We start from the raw sequence: 20,749 nt of genomic DNA on the forward strand, positions 1-20,749 counted from the left end.
GGACAAGTGAATAGCTAGTATTGTTCCTTTGTTCATCTTGCGAATAGTGGTGTTTCACAGGTAAATGTACTGGGATTGTTGTTGTTTGTCATAAATGTAAATAATTAGGATAAAAATGTGGTTGGGTGGGTGAGGAAGTTTGTAAACAACGAAAAGATTGATGGCATTGTGAATTGTATAGGAAAGTGCTGAATGGTACAGCAATTTTTAGATCATTTGCAGGTATGTGCAGAGAAGCAGTAGATAAAATTGAATCCTGCAAATATGCACTTTGGGAGAGAGAACATAAAGGGAGAGTACAGTATACAGAAAATGGCAGGATCCTTACAGCATTAATGAACAGAGGGATCTTGGGTCCAGGTACTTGGCTTTCTAGAAGTGGCTGCACAGTTTTACAGGGTAGTAGCGAAGGCATATGGTACCTGAACTAATGCTTCATTAGTTGAGGTATTGACTTCAACTTTATAAAACTCTGGTTAGGCCACATTCAATTCTGGTCACTTCCTTGTAGGAAGGACGTGGAGGTTTTGGAGAGAGTGTAGGATGCTGCCTGTTGGAGAGCATGTGGTTTGGTTGGACAAGCTGGAGCTGTTTTCGGTAGATTGGTAGAGGCTGAGGGAAAATTTGATAGAAGTTTATAAAATTATGCAAAGCCTAGACAGACAAGATGGGCAGTATCTTTTCTCCAGTACTCAAATATCCAGTACCTGATGGTATGTATCATGCACTTAAGTTGAAAGGAAAAAGCAGAAATGAGATGTGGGAGCAAGTTTTTTTTAAAAACTGTGTTGGTGGGACTTGGAATGCGTTGCAGGGGTAGTGGTAGAGGCAGATGGCATAGGAGATTCTTGGGTAGGTACATGAATACGCAGCAGAGGGAGGACTATGGTCAACATGTAGGGAAGAGGGGTTAGTTGAGTTAGTAATCATTGGTTTGACACTGTGCTGTGGGCTGAAGAGCCTGTCCTGTACAGTTCTTTGTAGGGAGGCCATTTGGCAGAATGGGATCCACAGCCCTTCCCATGAGAAGCATTCCATTTGGCCCATTCACCTATCCTTATTTTCCAGTCCCCTTGCAACTTAATCTTTCATACAGTTAACACCCCTTTGATTCTTTTTGCTACCTTAATTACGCTAAGGTTAATTGCATGCTGTAAATTATCCCTACTGAAACATCTTTGGGTTGAGGAAGGAAGTTAAGAGTATCTGGAGGAAACCCACTTGATCATCATGGAGAAAATGCATATACATAGCATCTGAAACCTGGATTGAAGTTGGTTACCTGGAATTGTGAGAGCTTATCTGTGACATTGATTCTTCCTTTTGAAAGGTGGTTCTTCCGTATTTTTGGTTCACATGCATAGAATAATTTAAAATGAGCCCCATAATAATAGGATCCATATTTGTTATGAATTGGTACTTAAAAGAAAGTTTGAAAATATATTGATTTTAAAAGAATATAATGATTAGTTCAATTACAATGTTACTGTGCTATGATTCATATTTTTTAAAGAAAGTAATCTGTTTCTCCCAACAAATAGATATATAGCATGACTCTGAGACTGTCTGCATTTTTTGAGAACCAAATTCGAAAAATCATCTCTGATTATAAAACTGCTCAAATGTACAATAGAAGGGATCAGCACAAATGGAGATGTAAGAAACGGATACACAGTTCTGATGCCTCTAGGTCAACCAGTAGAGCATCCAGGTAAGATAAATGCAGTGTAATATTTTATTTAGACAGATAGTTACAAAGAATAAACCTGTAATCAAATTTTTAAAAATTACATAGAAATATTTGAGCTGTGTCACCAGGTTGTCTGGGGAATATTCTATTACACCAGTATTTGGAGCAATTTTAGTGAAACTCATTACTCCATTTTATGGCTAAATAACTTGAGACAAGTTTCCTTTTGTAAGGGGTAAATGGAAGATGGATTGGCTTTCATGTTTCGAATGGTCTGTAAATTATTGGTAGGGTGATAAAACACAAAGTTCATTAACAGTTAAATGTAATGAATAAAATCATGTCATTCAAACTAAGGGATTTTAATATTTTTAATTACATGCAACAATTATAACAGTGGCTGTGCAAATCTGACAAAGCTTGGTGGTTCATTATCTGGCTTAACGATGATGCTTGCCATGTTCCATTCCCTTTCATTGGGATCCTGGTTCTTACATGCCTGTCCTATTCATTAGTAACCCATTCCTGCCTCCCTTTCCTCGAAAATTTAAGATCCTGTGAAACCTCTTTTTAGAAAGTGAATTTAAAATGTTTTGGGATATTAATAGAAATAGCATTTGATGATCTGGAAATTCTGCTGGTCTGGCATTACCAAAAGCACTGAACATCCTGGATTAACTAAGTTTTACTCTATAATACTATAATTAATTTTGTCATTTGCAAAGGAATGGAATATTCTATTTCTAAATTATATGAATATCAATGATGGCAGAGGATTTTTTTTCATCAAATTTAGAGAGCTCACATTATAACTAATATATAGTTAATGGAAGGGCAAGTTCTGATGGCCATGAAAGAATAGCGGTATATATGGAAAGAACTTTTAAATACAACATTTGGAAAAAATCATCCAAGGATATTAAATGGAACACTTTCTTCAGATGTACAAAGGAGGATTTTAGAAGAATATAACAACTTCTTTGTCTTAATAAGGGAAGCATCAATGGATTGTAATTTTTGCAAAAAGATTCCTTTCAAGGCCTTGTTTGGAGAATACAGTTTGCATGAATGCAAAACTTGGGAAAATAAAAGAGACATGAAGTAGTGTTGATATACATAAACATTTAGAGGTATTTGTGTATACCAACACCAGATTTACTTGCTCTAGATCAACTCTAAATTGTTTGAAATATACTATGCTCTCCCTAAGCAAACATTCCTTTATTATCTAATTGCACCACCATTTAGCTTGCATTTATGATTTCAAGGAAATATCCAGCAGTTATCTTAAGCATTTTGTTTTTGTTTCTGTCAAATCTTTAGTCCAGAGCGAAAAAAGAAACCAATAAAGCCTCAAACAAAAGTTGAACATCTTTGTAAAACTTCTACCTCATTAAGCTCATCTCAGAACAGTACAAGTGGCACTGGTGATAGTGCCTCCAGTGATGCTTCTGAGCATTCTTCCACTTTACCCAGAGTGAGGAACACAAGGGCCAGAGCACCTGCCCCCACGGTAAAGAAAGAAGGAAGAAAGGATTTATTGAATGGGTCAGTTGGATCAACAACAGGTGAGCAATGAAACTGAATAGGGTTTAATTTGTACAGAATGCTTAATAGCAATGTAGTAACATATAACTGCATTTTTTTTGGAAAAAAAATGGTAGGCCATGGTAAATTTTAGTGGTGCTACACTACGCTCAGTTCTTTGCTAATGTCTCTGCATTTTACTTTCTTCGCCACTAATGTCTTTTTGATTAACTCTCCTTAGTTCTGCCTATTAATTTCAATGTACTGTATGGTTTCTAAAAGGTCAATTCTGTTCCAAACCAAGCCCTAGAAATAATTTGCTTGAACTTAACAAAATGTCAGTTCCTAGTAATGATCCTTCTCTGGTTTGAAAAACTGGCTGCTAATTGAGAATTTTATTTTCAAAATAACACAATACAAAGGAACAGATTAAAAACATCTGTGGATGACATTTTAAAGATCAGTGAATCCTTGTGAGATAAACTGTTGCAACTGATGGTTTATGCTATGCTGCTAAGGTCCAGAGCAAACACCCATTTGCAAACACAAGTTAACAGTGAGGAGTTCTGGACAACTTCCGGGCAGAGAAACTAGAAGGATATTGTTGGGAAAGCAGTTTGCTGGTAGCAGTCATGATGCAGTCAGGCTTAGCAAAATGGGAAAATACAAAACCTGACTATTAATGAATAATCTTATGAAAAGGCCAAGATTACAAAGCTGAGACAGGGTTTTGCAAAACTGAACTAAATTGTTGTTGGGACATTAAGTTTCATTCATGAAAGAATGTTGAGCGTTCCAGCAAAAATATATTAATATGGGTAGAGCATTGGCTAATCAGGAAACAGCAGTGTTTGGGAATAAGATAAATATTGCCAGGTTGGCAACCTATATCTATTTGGGTGACACAGGAGCTTTTTACAATGTATTGTGTGTTAATGATTTAGAGGAAGGAAGCAGATGTACTGTAGCCAGATTGCAGATAATGCAAAGTTAGGGAGAAAGCAAAATCTCAATGTAGAAAGAGATTGTTTAAAAAGTTGGCAGATGGAGTATAATGTGAGAAAGTATGAAGTTCTTCATTTTGGAAGGAAGAATGATTAAAAAGTTTTTATTTAAATAGAGAAGGAATGCAGAAAGTCGTATCTGGCAGACATCTGCTTCCTTCCTCTAAATCAAGGAAATTTGGCATACAGAACGAGCAGGTGTTTGCTGAGAACAAGGCTGAACAATTCACAACCATGTTCATATATATGAAACATTTATCTCCTGTTTGAGGCCATTACAGAAGCTAGCCATCACCAAAATCAAGTTATTTCATTTGATTACAAGGCATATCTGACATGACAAAGGTTATGGGATCAGCAAACATTTTAACAGCAATACTGAGGACTTGAGCCCCAGATTAGCCTTGTTTCCAGTTTAGCTGTTTCCATGTAGTAGTGGCATCAACGTGTAATTATGGATATTGCTAAGATGTGTTCTGTTCAAAAACCCAGATGCATCCATTCCGGTTAATTACTACTGAATCAGTAAAATGTTGATCAGAATGTTATCAATGAAACATGCTTTCCAGAAAACTCTGCACTTTGGATTTCACGAAGACCTTTTGACTGCAGACCCCAGGCATGGAGCAAAAAACCTGAAATCCAAAGAATGAGAGGGACTAATCTTTACATAAAGGCAGAAGTTGACAGAGAGTGGCATCAAGGATTCTGCTTCAAGAGCAAATGCTCTAATGGTTGGAATCACACCTTGTGCAAAAGAAAGTTGTGGTTGTCGGAGGTCAGTCATCTAAATCCCAGAACATCACTGTTGGCGAATAAACTCTTCTTGGACTTCCAGCCAGGTACAAGCTGTACCTGTACCTGGCTGGAAGACCAACAAGAGTTTATTCATCATATACACCGGGAAAGTGTGGCAGTGTGGAAGATCAGAGGGATCTTGGGGCCTGAGTCCATAGGACACTCAAAGCTGCTGCACATGTTGACTCTGTGGTTAAGGCATATGGTGCATTGGCCTTCTTCAATCGTGGGATTGAGTTTAGGAGCCGAGAGGTAATGTTTCAACTTTATAAGACCCTGATCAGACCCCACATGGAGTACTGTGCTCAGTTCTGGTCATCTCACTACAGAAAGGATGTGGAAACTATAGAAAGGGTGCAGAGGAGATTTACAAGGATGCTGCCTGGTTTAGGAAGCATGCCTTATGAGAATAGGTTGAGTGAACTTGGTCTTTTCTCCTTGGAGCGACGGAAGATAAGAGGTGACCTGATAGAGGCGTACAAGATGATGAGAGGCATTGATCATGTGGATAGTCAGAGGTTTTTTTCCCAGGGCTGAAATGGCTAGCACGAGAGGGCACAGTTTAAGGTGCTTGGAAGCAGGTACAGAGGAGATGTTTTTACGCAGAGTGGTGAGGGCGTGGAATGGGCTGCCGGCGACGGTGGTGGGGGCAGAAACAATAGGGTCTTTTAAGCGTCTTCTGGATGAGTACATGGAGCTTAGAAAAATAGAGAGCTATGGGTAACCCTAGGTAATTTCTAAGGTAAAGACATGTTCGGCACAGCTTTGTGGGCTGCAGGTTTTATGTCTATGTTTTCTGTGAAAGTACTAGATCCTTTTTCATCACTGTTACCGTTGTTTGGGGCAGTCTCCTGGACCCAACTATCTTCTGCTTTAACAGTGATTTTCTTTCTCTGAAAGTTAGAAGTGGGATTGTTTGCAGATTGCACAACAGTTCATCACACTTCCTCAACAAATGAAGCAGCTCCATGTCAGCATGCAACACACATGCTGAAGGAACTCAGCAAGTCAGGCAGCATCTATGGAGGGGAATAAAACATTGATGTTGGCTGCATGCATAGTTTAAGCTAGGGTAATGTTCATGCCACAATAGTACTAAGCAAATAACAATTGATATGAGAGAAAGTTTCACTAGCTACCCTTGATTTTGAGTTCAGCATTCAACACCATAATTCCTTCCAGGCTAGACAAGAAGCTTAGTAACCTCAGCCTTCACCCTGCCTATTGTAGCTGGATCCTGGACTTCCTGTCAGATCGCTGGCAGGTGAACACTCTCTGCCCCTCTGAACCTCAACACAGGTGACCCTCAGGGCTCTGTCCTGAGCCCCCTCCTTTACTCCCTTTATACCATGACTGTGTCATCACCCACAGCTCCAATCTGCTAATTAAATTTGCTGATGACACTACACTGATTGGCCTAATTTCAAATAATAATGAGGCAGCCTACTGAGAAGAAGTCGTCACACTGACACAGTGGTGTCAAGAAAGCAACCTCTCCTTTAATGTCGCAAAAACAAAGGAGCTGGTTGTGGACTACAGGAGGAAAGGAGACAGGCTAACCCCTATTGACATCAATGGATCTGGGGTTGAGAGAGGAAACAGCTTTAAGTTCCTCGGCATAGACATTAATTGAGGATCTCAAGTGGTCTGTACATACCAGCTGTGTGGTGAAAAAGGCACAACAGTGCCTCTTTCACCTCAGATGGTTGAAGAAGTTTCGTATGGGCCCCCAAATTCTAAGTACTTTCTACAGGGACACAATTGAGAGCATCTTGACTGGCTGCATCACTGCCTGATATGGGAACTGTACTTCCCTCAAGTGCAGGGTGTGGACAGCCCAGCGCAGTTGTAGATGTGAACTTCCCACTATTCAGGACATTTACAAAGACAGGTATGTAAAAAGGGCCTGAAGGGTTATTGGAAACCCGAGTCACCCCAACCACAAACTGTTCCAGCTGCTGCCATCTGGGAAATGGTACCTCAGTATAAAAGCCAGGACCAACAGGCTCGGGGACAGCTTCTTCCACCAGGCCATCAAACTGATTAATTCACACTGACACAATTGTATTTCTATGTTATATTGACTGTCCTGTTGTACATACTATTTATTATAAATTACTATACATTGCACATTTAGACGGAGACAACACAGAGTTTTACTCATATATATGAAGGATGTAAGTAATAAAGTCAATTCAATTCAATTGATAGTCAATGATATTACAGTCAGCATTCTTCACCAATCACATCCACAGGCTTATCTTTGACTAGAAACTTGTCTGGTTAGGTATGTAAACATTTTACCAAGAAAAGCAGATCAGAGGATGGGCACCCTGTCACGATTGAATCTCCTCTTGACATTTCAAAGCCTTTTCATATTGTACAAGATTCACAATATGGGATTGATGGGAAACTCACTATTTGCCTAGCATAGTGTCGTTCAAACAGTGGTCAAAGCTGAACGTGTTAATAATATGAAGGAAGGCACTAAAGTTGATATGGCCAAAATTTGCTGTTGACACTGAGGTAGATTTTGAGTTGTGAAGAGACAAAAAGAGTCGAGAAAGGATGTAGATACATTATGGCAGAAAAATTATAAAGATAAAGTATATGATCTGGATGGTGAGAAATTGCAGGGTTTTAAGATGCAGAGGGTTCTGAGTGTTCAAGCACATGATTTGAAAAAACGTTATAATAAAGTGCTGAAAGTAGACATCTTATTGATGCCTCTCATAAACTTGAAAATTTTTCATGAGGTCAACCCTTATTTTCCTGTGTTCTAAGGAATAACAACCAAGCCTGGCCAATCTCTCTCCATAACTCAGACTTTCTGGTCCTGACAAAATCTTTAAGTTGTTTCTGCACTCTAGTTTAACTAAGTTTTTCTTATAATCAGGTGACCAAAACTGCGCACAGTATTCAGAGTGGTTGGCCTTTTCCCCAATATAAAGATGTCTAGAACTAGGGAGTATAGATTTAGAAAATTTAAATGTGACTCAAGGGGCACTTTTTTTCATGCAGAGGGTGATAACTACAGAGAAGGTTGTTGAGACAAGTGCAGTTATCATTTATAAAGCACTTGAATAGATAAATAGAAGTCCATAAAACGTAGGAATGCAATTAGACCATTTGGCCCATCGAGTCTGCACAGCATTCCATCATGGCTTACTTATCCCTCTTAACCCCATTCTTCTGAAGAGCAGAGAAGGATATTGGCGAAATGCAGTAAGTTGGAAGTAGCTGGATGGGCACTGTGGTCAGCATGGACCTGCTGGGCAAAAGGGCCTGTACATCTGCTATGTTCTTGCTGCTTTATTGCTCTATCTAACAATGTTCAGGGAATTTAAGAACAAAGTCAAGTTTATTGTCCCATGTGAGACCTCGTAAAAAGTTTGTTGAAATCCATGTAGGCCTTATCTACTGTCCTCCTCTCATCAATCTTCTTGGTCACCACTTCAAAATCCTCAATTAAACTTAAGACACTATTTCCCATGGTGATCCAATGTGCCTAATTTTGTGCTGTATGACGCATTCAGTGAGACCCGAGGTAACGTGATAGGTGGCTAAAGAAGTCTACATGGTGTACACTTTATTTGCAAAAGAAGGAATGAAAAAGCAGCAAGATTCTGTTGGAGTTCTGTAAAAGTCTTCTGTGCCACTTAACATGCACAGTTGAAGCCACTATGTTACAGTGAGAATGTGAAAATAGTAAAGGGTATAAAGAGGAATTACAAGGATGTTTAGATTGGACATGACTGGCTATGAGGCATGATTGACCAACCTGGAGTTGTCTTCTTTAGAATGCTGGTGAAATAATTAAAGGTTTAGAATATTAACTGTTCTACTTAACACAGACTTCAAGAGCCATGGTTCCTTTAATATAATATTTAAAAGAGGAGTTAGAATTGAAATAATTCTGGAATTGACAACCTAAGTTGTTTGTCTGAGGTGGTCTGGGATAGGAAAAAATTAGTGCATTTAAAAAAATATATGCTTGTGCACTTGAAGTACCACACAAGGCAACAGAGATAGACTTGGGAGCTTTTTGTTAGTGCTGTGAATACTATGGGACACATAGTAGCTTCCTATGCTGTGCTTTTATGAAAACAATGAATCAGAAATGATTTGTGTACCTGTGTAAACCAAACAAAGATATGAGCTGCTTTCTGCAATATTGTATTTCACAGTATCAGAAAGTGGAGACTCCAGTGAAAGTTCTGCCGAAGCGAATAATTGTACTATGAAATCTTCAACCTCTTCTCCAAATTTTACTGAAACAGAATGTGTGGCAGGCAGCAGTAGGACAGTAAAAAAGCGAGTCTTATCTAAACACAAAATAGGTGAGTGTGATTAAACCAGTGAGTTTTATATATGAATTAAGCTGAAAGGGTCGTTTTATTTGGATAACTTAGGATATGAATCTCAAACTTTGATTCGGATGTGATTGGCCATATAATCTACCATCTTTTACTGTGCACTTTGGGTTAATAGTACTTGGTGTACTCAATTTGTTAATGAATTGTTTAGATTAAGTGTATTTTGATACAAAATAGTATTTTGCTGTTCCAGTTTTTTTGGCCGAGATGTTTAAACTTGATAGAATCTTAATTTGAGTTTTCAGCTGGATCTTGTAACATGAATCATTGTTTAAAAATATAACTTTGTCTAGTCTTCTGTTTACTTCATCATCACAAAAAACAAGCAAGTTGCAAATTATCTGTCATATTTTTCTTTAAAACATAATGTTTATTTTGGTTCAGTTTCGGCTCAGAGATCGTAGTAATCCTTGCCACAGATTACCAAATGCCGAATGTGTTTTTCCAGAGCTGGATATAGCCCAGCTGTACTATTAGATATTGACAGAGCCTATGACTGGATCCCGATGAGTCCAGAACAAGAGCCACCCACAAAATGGTTGGCTTGCTGTCTGGCAGAAGTTTTCTTTCCATGCACTTGATATGCTATCCAAAACAATTTTAAAAATAATCTCAACTTCCATCTACCTAATCCCTTCCAGTTGCTTCCTCCTTTTGAAATCATGATCTTACTTGGCACAGATTTGTGCAGATCCAGTAATGCCGCATTTCTGGGCTCCAGTAACATTAGAGAGTATTGAGAAAAACTGCCGTAAATAGTAACCATATCTTTGGATTTTCTGCATAATCACTGAAGTCCTGACAGTTTTATGGGTAAAGGCTACCATGATTCTGCCAAATTCAGGCCCTTGTATTTCACCAGCATTCTCATCCTGCAAAATGATCTGGTTCATACACTCAGTGGCCACTTTATTAAGTACCTCTTATACAGTGGTATGCAAAAGATTAGGTACCGCGGTCAAAATTTCTGTTACTGTTAATTGAATAGAAGATGAACTGATCTCCAAAAGTCATAAAGTTAAAGATGAAACATTCTTTCAATATTTTAAGCAAGGTTAGTGTATTATTTTTGTTCTGTATAATTTTAGAGTGGGAAAAAAAGGAAAGGAGCATCATGCAAATGTTTGGGCACCCCAAAAGATTTGAGCTCTCATAACTTTTTACCAAGGTCTCAGACCTTAATTAGCTTGTTAGGGCTATGGCTTGTTCACAGTCATCGTTAGGAAAGGCTAGGTGATGCAAATTTCAAAGCTTTATAAATACCCTGACTCCTCAAACCTTGTCCCAACAATCAGCAGCCATGGGCTCCTCTAAGCAGCTGCCTAGCATTCTGAAAATTAAAATAAATGATGCCCACAGAGCAGGAGAAGGCTATAAGAAGATAGCAAAGAGTTTTTAGGTAGCTGTTTCCTCAGTTCGTAATGTAATTAAGAAATGGCAGTTAACAGGAACGGTGGAGGTCAAGTTGAGGTCTGGAAGACCAAGAAAACTTTCCGAGAGAACTGCTGGTAGGATTGCTAGAAAGGCAAATCAAAACCCCTGTTTGACTGCAAAAGACCTTCAGGAAGATTTAGCAGACTCTGGAGTGGTGGTGCACTGTTCTACTGTGCAGCGACAATGGCACAAATATGACCTTCATGGAAGAGTCATCAGAAGAAAACTTTTCCTGCATCTTCACCACAAAATTCAGCGTCAGAAGTTTGCAAAGGAACATCTAAACAATCCTGATGCATTTTGGAAACAAGTCCTGTGGACTGATGAAGTTAAAATAGAACTTTTTGGCCGTAATGAGCAAAGGTATGTTTAGAGAAAAAAGGGTGAAGAATTTCATGAAAAGAACACCTCTCCAACTGTTAAGCATGGGGGTGGATCGATCATGCTTTGGGCTTGTGTTGCAGCCAGTGGCAATGGGAACATTTCACTGGTAGAGGGAAGAATGAATTCAATTAAATACCAGGAAATTCTGGAAGCAAACATCACACCGTTTGTTTAAAAAAAAAAGCTGAAGATGAAAAGAGGATGGCTTCCACAACAGGATAATGATCCTAAACACATTTCAAAATCCACAATGAGGCACAAGCTGAAGGTTTTGCCATGGCCCTCACAGTCTCCTGACCTAAACATCATCGAAAGTCTGTGGATAGACCTCAAAAGAGCAATGCATGCAATATGTCCCAAGAATCTCGCAGAACTAGAAGCCTTTTGCAAAGAAGAATGGGTGAAAATCGCCCAAACAAGAATTGAAAGACTCTTAGCTGGCTACAGAAGGCGTTTACAAGCTGTGATTCTTGTCAAAGGGGGTGTTACTAAGTACTGACCATGCAGGGTGCCCAAACTTTTGCTTCGGGCCCTTTTCCTTTTTGTTATTTTGAAACTGTAAGAGATGGAAATAAAAAAAAATAATCTTGCCTAAAATATTAAAGAAATGTATCATCTTTAACTTTGTGCCTTTTGGAAATCGGTTGATCTTTTACTCGCTTAGCTATTCACAGTGACAGAAATTTTGAACAAGGTGCCCAAACTTTTGCATTCCACTGTACCCAATAAACTGGCCATTGAGTGTATGTTTGTGGTCTTCTGTAACCCATCCATTTCAGGAGTCGGTGTGTTTGTTCAGGGGTGCTCTGCTGCACAGCACTGTGACTAGTGGCTATTTTCACTTTTCTGTCAGCTTAAATTAGTCTGGCCATTCTCCCACAGAACTAGCACTTGGACTTTTTTTTACTTTTCTTACTATTCTCTAAACTCTAGAGACTGGTGTGTGCAAAAATTCCAGAAGATCAGTTTTTCACATACTCAAGCTACCCTGTCTGGCACCAACAATCATTCCACAGGCAAAGTCGCTTAGATCATATTTCTTCCTCATTCTGATGTTTAGTCTGAATAATAACTGAACATCTTGACCATGTCTGCATGCTTTGAGTTGCTGTCACATGATTGGTGGATTAGATATTTACGTTAGCAAGCAGGTATACAGGTGGCCCTAATAACGTGGCCATTGACTATATTTCGTTAATATTGCTACCAGGGATTCCTGTTTGGCTCTTTCTAATTTCTGCTTATTTTATAACCGTCTTGAGAAACTTGAGAAAATCAGTTACAGGGAAAGGTTGAATAGGTTAGGACTTTATTCCCTGGAGCATAGAAGAATGAGGGGAGATTTGATAGAGGTTTATAAAATTATGATGGATATAGATAGAGTGAATGCAAGCAAGGCTTTTTCCACTGAGGCAAGGGGAGAAAAAAAACCAGAGGACATGGGTTAAGGGTGAGGGGGGAAATGTTTAAAGGGAACATTAGGGGGGGCTTCTTCACACACAGAGTGGTGGGAGTATGGAATGAGCTGCCAGACGAGGTGGTAAATGCGGGTTCTTTTTTAACATTTAAGAATAAATTGGACAGGTACATGGATGGGAGGTGTATGGAGGGATATGGTCCGTGTGCAGGTCAGTGGGACTAGGCAGAAAATGGTTCGGCACAGCCAGGAAGGGCCAAAAGGCCTGTTTCTGTGCTGTAGTTTCTATGGTTTCTATGGTCTTCAAATTAAAATATTTCTGTTCTGTTTCAGAAACAAGTGCTAGTGGTACTCGGATAAATGGACATAATAGAAAATTGGTCCGTCAGACCACAGCAGCTAAGAAACGCAAGATATTGAGTGATTCTGAAGAAGACTCGCAACCAGAGAGGGATCAGGAGATATTTGGTGGTGTTAAGAAAAGAAAAAATATCAATGTTGTGGAAGATGATGACTCTATCTCTGACATCCAGGAGCAGCAGCCGGGGGCGGAAATGGTTCACAGCAAAAGTAGTTCCAGTAGCAGAACTAGTTCTACATCTGAAGGCAGCTCAAGCTCTAGTTCTGAATCAAAATCACAGTCAGACTCTGAATCTGAATCAGGATCTGCTTCTGACTTAGACAGTGATTACAATGTGAAAGCAAAGTCAAAAGTTAAAGTGAAAATAAAATTGAAAAAAGGGAGACCTAGAAAAGTTAAACGGAGAGGAAAAAATAAAGCTGTCACTAAACAAGGCACCAACAGATTAGAATACATGAAACAGCAGAATATCTTGGACAGTGAAGAGGAAGAGGGAGATGATGATGATGACTCTGATTATGTCAAAAGGGATTGTGTTTGTAGACCCTCTGCAATAAGGACCAGAAACCAAGGCAGAAGGACTGTAAGATATGACGATTATGATTCCGATACGGATGGTGTCTTACATAATGAGAATAATGGAATATCCAGGTCTGGACGGGTACGGCGGATACCCATGAGAGTGAGAGATTGAGAGGCAGCCATTTATTGGCTTCGTACCACTGTGAATTTTTTCTCTAGAATTTCAGGGATTATATTTATATTTTTTTCTGGATTTATTTTCTGAGGGGGGGGGAAGCTGGCTGTTCACAGATACAAAAAATCATGATTGATGCTGCAAACATTAAGCAACATTTAACAGCACAACATACAGAAAAAGGACATAAGGAACTCTAGTCATGTCTGTGGACCATGCAAGAAAAGAGTCTCTAACTCACATTTGTCTCCTATTGAACACTACAACAAAATGTATTTATTTTTACTGCCTTGTGTGTACTTTAGGTCAACTGTCTCTTCAGTAGTCAAAGTAGCTATGTTTCCAAATTTGGGTGCTGGATTATGAATCAAAAGGGATCAGTTTGCATCTATCTCACTATCGGTGATAATGACTCCATGAATTGAATTTGTTCAAAATTTTTGTCAAAACTGTACTTTAATACTGATTTAGAAATTATTTTTGGAAGAGGATGAGTTTAAGAGAATGAAATAGCACTGGAGTATGGAAAAGATGAGAGTTTCTTTGAAGTAGGTGTGCAAAATTAAACAAAAGTCTGTAAATTTGCCCTAATTCCAGTGTACCTTATTTGGATGGATAATAATTTAATCTGTTGGGATTTTGTTTGTTATTTGTCTGTCTAGTCAGCAGCCATAGTAACTGTCTGATTAATTTTCTGATCATCGTGTTTGGTTAAAGGACAGAATAAAGCAATGTTTGCTGCTGGCCTTAATGCTCAGAGTATATACTATATTTTCCCATTTATTGCAAGCTTGAGAGCAAAGAGAAGTTAAATATTTATACTGTGCCAATTTTATACAAATAGTGCAGAATATGCACATTTTGAAATGTAAGGGATCGTTTGGAGTTGAAATGAGGGGAATAAAAACTAACTTAGGAGCAGATAAACTATAAAATGCAAGAAAAAATGTACTTGAATCTGGTTTAAACTTGGTTATACCTCTTTTTCTCTGGTAAATTACTTAAGTTAAAAAATTAATCCAGTCTAGTTTATGTAATTAAATTTGATGTTTCAACGTCTATGCAAATAATCAGTGCTTGCCAAAAGGTAGTCTTAAAATTAAGTCCTTCATTAAGGGCATCTTCAAAATATCTCATTAAAAATGGTGATCTGAGCTAAACCCAAGCATGCTTAACTTACTAACTCTGAAATGATATGGTGCACTTTGGCTGTAATAAATAGTGTGTTTATTCCAAAATAATGCAATTTTCCTAAATGTGCAGAAAATTAATTGTATCTTCAACCTATACTTTCAACTGGTCCTATATCCACTTACAGAGTTTGTATAATTAGATCATCTTTCGTGCTGTTCAACTTTAAAGGCAGTGATTTACACTGATGTGCAGTAATGTAGGTTCAGCCAGTCTTGGCTGAACATCCATCTATGTGTAGCTAGCTGGTGAACATTTAGACTTAGCTAACCAAATTGTCGAAGGGATTAGTGTTTTTACCCAAACTTGATCTAGACTTAAATCAGCAACAAGCTGCAAAACTAGTTTTGGAAAATAATTGGTTCTCCCGTTTATTTTCTCAGCCCAGTCTGATTAACTGCAATGACCTTACAATTGTGCAGACTGAAATTAGCCAGCAACAAATAATTGGAAATTTCCTTTTATGTGTCTCTTGGAGCAATGCTATACTGAAGAGTCTGGTGTGAGTCTTTAAATTCCAAGTTATTTTCTAATTTAATTTCTTCAGCAAAAGTCACCTGGGGTGGCATGCAATGTTTGACCAGGTCTGCAACAAATCGGTGATGCCCAAATGTTGGTAGATAGTGGCTTCAACTTTGATAATGTCTTCAACTTGGTAAATGTTACAAACCACAACTTTCACAGGAGTGCCACAAGAAAACTGATTTGTTATTTTGTAATGTTCCATTATTTTGGAATGAAATGCATCAAAATTAATTTTCCCAGTCACTAATAGTCAGGATTCTTCTGCCTATTTATAATATTTATTCAAATCTATAATGTATCCCACATGATACAAGATTGACTTGTTTACTGAAGATGTGAATGCACTGTTATTAGTATATTCCAAGAGATGGTATCATAATTTAATTTGAAGATCAATGCAAAACAACTGTGCAGGTTTTTTTCACAGGAATGTACAAATTTCACTTTTGTTTATGGTGAGCCATTTATTTAGTGAAGTATTTGTACTTAAATCAGGTCAGTTTAATTTTTCCAAATTAGATTTTCCTACAATTTAATGTCTTCACCTTTAGACTTCTCAAAAGTTCTAAGATAACAGTTAAATTAAACCTCTACTCCTTGCACAGTTTTTCAAAGAGCAAACAAAGGATTTGTATGTCTGAATTTGCCATACTGCTTTAATTTTTGCAGTGTGGGACCAGTAGCCATCATTCTTTAGAGATGTCCTATCATCTGTATCAATTTCTATTTACTACATTTTTTTTCTAGGATGACAAATAGAAGGAAAATAATTTTTTTAAAAAAGTTCTTTTGTACTGTTCAATTATAAAATGCATACATATTTTCCATTTCTCATATGCAAAATGTTGTTTGAATGCCAAATGATCACTCTGAAGAAGAGGAAGTAGTCGAACTCTTGTCAAGAGAATCTTCTGAGATTTAGTATGATGATGGCAGCCAGCTTTGCTCAATTTGATAGTTTAAAGAAATATGTACAACCGCCTGTAACAGCAAGTGGCCTTTTAGCTCATCCACAGTTTATTGGTGTGGAGTTGTGCTTATAAAGAAATTTGGTGCCTTTAGTTTTGTCCGTGCCTACAATTATGCTAGATGATATTCATAATCTTTTGATGTTCTTTGTCCTCAGGAACATATTAAACTATGTTTTTCCTTTGCTAACCATGCCATTCCTTCCCATGTTTAATTCTAATGTTACAGAATATTTCACTCTCAGATTTAATATCATTTCAAAATGGAAAGCTTTGAAATGGTGATAGTTTTTTTGTAAAATGTTAACAGGCAATTTTAGCCTAATTTGCAGGGGAAGGAACCCATACAGTCAGATGGATTCACTATTATTTCATTGCTTCAATAGTAAGTAACATTAGGAAAAACCAAGCAGGAATTGGCAAAAGATTCTGGGTTTTCTGGTGGACGTTAGGTTAAAATTGTCCCCAAGTAACTTGTCTGATTTTCTTGCATTAACCAAAAGTCAAAACTTATTAATTGTCATCTTCGAAAGATTTTTATTTTAGGTTAAGCATTCCCTTGATAATATTTTGACTTGAGTGTAAGTGGTGAAAATACTGCAGATAGAAAATGATGCCTAAATATAGAGGAGCAGATAATTCTCTCAGATACTTGCATTTCACTGGTAATTGTTAAGTAGCTAAACAATCGATGTCTGTAATGAGTAATGAACCATCAGTGGAATCACAGTATCCCACCTGTTCTTATCCCAACTATATTTCAATGGATGTAAAGAAGACGGTTTAGAAAATAGTAAAGGTGAAGTCATTTTGATATCTAAAATATCATGCAATGCTGATATTGAGGAAATCATTCATTGGTATAAACTAAATCTTCATGATGGCTTTAATTTTATTTATCGAAATGTTTTTCTCTTGCCCATTCCAATAACATTGAACAACAAAATTCAGAGGTGGTTGTAAATTTAGGAAATGGGCACATGGTACTAGCTCTTTGAATTTGTTTCAAAGTATGCATTCCAACCTTAACAAGAAGGCATTTTTGCTTTATTGTGCACATTTTCTTCTAGCACCATGTACATATCCTACTCTCATTCCAAACCCTCATTGTTAAATCATATTTTCCCTGCAAATCACGGTAAAATTCCTAAAGGAAATAATTTTTAAAAATGCACTTTGCAATTGACTTACTCCCTTGGCACTCTAACGAGACTGCACAAAAACGATATAGATCTATCTTGGTTTTCCAACTTTGAAACAGAAAATGCTGTGAATAATCAGCATCTATGGAGAAGCATGACTTCTCACAGGTTTTTAGCTCTGTTTCCCAACACTTTGCATCCCTCCCTCCATCTCATGATTCTATAATCTACTTAAAGCTTTATAACTCCACTCTGTCCCTTATATTGTGGTAACATTAAAATATTATAAACAGACATATTTCTTTCATTACCAATGACAATAAAAGCTGAGTAATTAAATGCAATACTTTACAGCATTATGCTATTCAGCCAATCTGTTGTCAAAATCAAATCATGTTATATCAGCAGAGATTAATACCCTAACATCTCTCAAGATACACTAATGTATTCTAGTTCTTAAAAAAATTACAGTTTAATCTTGAGCAAGATCAATAAAATTTGAGTATTAATTTGAATGGGTATGACTCCATAAAATCTGGTATCTTCCACATCTTCCACTAATTTTTAGCCTTAATGATATAAGCAGGTTGAATGGAATCATTGATTCTGAATACTCTCAAGTAGAAACTTCACCTGAGTTGCTTAAAATGTGCCTACGTGGTTAATGTCAGAAAGTTGTTCAATTAGAGACTGCATTGGAATGAGATAAATAGTAACCTCAAATAGGAAATGCATTTTTTCTTCCTTCTTTTCTTCGCCTCCCCCACCACCTATCTGAGAGATGCCAAAACAATTTGTATTGACATGACCCTCCTTCCCCTACCAGCTAAAGAATTATGGTTGAAGGTGTAATTAGTAATGAAGGCATTGGCACAATTGTGTACCATTCTGTTGCATAGTTGAAATTTCCCTATTTTTTCAATTATTCTGTGCATGTGCACAGGCTGCCTTGATCAAAATCTATCTCGTTTTTGTTAATTAAAATATACTACAAAAATAATACCCCTTGATCATAAATTATAAACATTGTGTTTCTCAGGCATTGTTTTGAACAACATATTATATTGCACAATGGAATTGTCCTAAAATGTAATTTAAAATTGCCACATTTGTCAGATAATGATGCAGTAGTTTCAATGAATTAATTTTCTGGATGTGTTGCTTGATATTTTTGTCTTTGCGCATGATGTATTAAAGAATAATAACTAAGAACAATGATTTCCACTTGCATTTTGTATTGCATACACAGCTTATTTGGAAATTCTGCCTCGTTTACAGAAGAGGTTTATTATCCGGAGCAAATGGGCTTTCAAAAGACTGCCTCAAAAAGAATCAACCTTCCTATATTCTTAAGACATGCAGTGTTTAGCATGTTGTTTTCATTTTTTTTATATTAAAACACATTAATTTACTGCAAAAATTATAAAGCTAGTTCAATTTCTGAACAAGCTTAGCAATAGTTTTTGTGCATGGCTAACATATGGTATGACTGAATTGATTCAGTACCTATAGTTTAAGCTTAGAATTAATTACAAATACTAAAGTTTTGTTTTATAGTGACATAAATTCCTGAGATGTTAGCTCAAAGATGAACTATATCAATTTATGGAAATGTGTATCATTGACTATGCTTTTGAGTTCCAAGTAGGAGCACAGTATTGTAGGAGTGACATTTAAGATTTTGTATAACTATTTAAAATATTGAATAATGATAGTTAATAGATATTGATTTAATACAGGCAGTTAACTAAGATCTTGGTTTTCAGTAATGGTCGGTGATATACTGTGCTGTATATTTTGCAATATAGTGGGTAATGTTTCCATACATTTTGCATTCTGGAGGCTAATTGTGATAAAGTGCAATGAATCAAATCATGTGATTATTGCGATTTGATGTTTTATTTGGGGAGAAGAGCACAATTTCCAAAGCCGACTAAGGCAGTGCCAAATTGGAGTGTCTGATATGAATTTTAATTTCTGCTCCTGCATAGATAAATCTATTAATTAGTGGTAGGATTTTCTGATTTTGAAGAGACAGACGAAGAGTTACAGAATAATGGTGCCCACTTCTGCAGGAGCAGAATTCACTGTTGCACTGAAAGCAGCAATAGCGACTATTACATACTGTATCTGGCCACTTTGTGACATAGGCAAAAGGCTGTGACTCCGGTGTGTGGATTAGAACGACGTTGGTTAACAGTTTTTTTAAGTTTAAACATGTTGCACATTAGAGATTTTCTCCAAAGTATCCACTTTAAAATAGCTGTTTATTAATTTTCCTGGGACATTGTTTTTGCCAAATTGTTTCAATTTTGATCTCAGGACTGTTTATATGTGTTAACTGATGAATCAGATTATTCAGGGAGAGGTGTTTGCCTAACTGGAAAACTTCAGTTTTCTTATGAAAGGAAAAACATTGGCAGTTTATTTTATTTTTGGCAATTTATTGTAAATTGTGCATATGTAAATATATAGAAACCTTGAAGATTTTGCCTTAGCAGCATAGAATCTTGTGTAAATTAGTGTATGTGGCTGTAGTTATGCTATTTTCCAAGTTTATGCAGAAAATTGATTCCCATTGTAAAATTAAAATCATTGTTTAAAAATAAAAAGCATTCAAAAAGTTGTATTTTGGTCAGGATTTTGTGGTGAGTTATATTATCCACCTGGGTCTACCAGAGAATACCCAACAACAAAGTTCAAAGTAAATTTATTATCCAAGTGCATATATGCCACCATATACAACCCTGAGATTAATTTTCTTGTGGGCAAACTCAATAAATCTGTAATAGAATAATAATTAGAACAGAATCAATGAATGACTGCACCAAAATGGGCAATCTATCAGTGTGCAAAAGACATAAATAATAAGCAATAAATATCATGAACATGAGATGAAGAGTCCTTGAAAGTGAGTCCATAGATTGTAGGGCGTTTCAATGATGAGGCAAGTGAAGTTGAGTGATGGTTGAGGGCTAATCACTGTTTCTGAACCTGGTGGTGAGAGTCCTGAGACTCCTGTACACCTTCCTGAAGGCACCAGTGAGAAGAGAGCGTGTCTTCAGTGGTGGGGTCTTTGATGATGGGTGGGGTCCTTCATGATGGGTGCTGCTTTCCTTCAAGTGTTTTGTGTAGATGTGTTCAATGGTGCGAAGGGCTTTACCAGTGATGGACTGGGCTATATCCACTAATTTTTGTAGGATTTTCTGTTCAAGGGCTTTGGTGTTTATACCAG

The 20,749-nt window shown here is 37.2% G+C and overlaps 1 protein-coding gene across 3 annotated transcripts in view; it reads left to right on the top strand.

Annotated features, from left to right (window-relative positions):
* LOC140198843 (bromodomain and WD repeat-containing protein 1-like) overlaps positions 1 to 20,089 on the top strand; it is a 157,488-nt gene extending 137,399 nt beyond the window's left edge. For 2 of the 3 annotated variants that reach the window (XM_072259973.1, XM_072259974.1), the window contains 4 exons: positions 1,542 to 1,711; positions 3,014 to 3,258; positions 9,207 to 9,359; positions 12,964 to 20,089. In XM_072259973.1, the coding sequence (XP_072116074.1) occupies positions 1,542 to 1,711; positions 3,014 to 3,258; positions 9,207 to 9,359; positions 12,964 to 13,685 (1,290 nt within the window). In that variant the 3' untranslated portion in view covers positions 13,686 to 20,089. The remainder of the gene's footprint in view (positions 1 to 1,541; positions 1,712 to 3,013; positions 3,259 to 9,206; positions 9,360 to 12,963) is intronic. The other variant, XM_072259975.1, reaches the window with a different exon arrangement.
* Positions 20,090 to 20,749: the final 660 nt, after the last annotated feature.

Source organism: Mobula birostris, chromosome 6, assembly GCF_030028105.1.
Source record: "Mobula birostris isolate sMobBir1 chromosome 6, sMobBir1.hap1, whole genome shotgun sequence".
Classification (NCBI taxonomy): Eukaryota; Metazoa; Chordata; class Chondrichthyes; order Myliobatiformes; family Myliobatidae; genus Mobula; species Mobula birostris.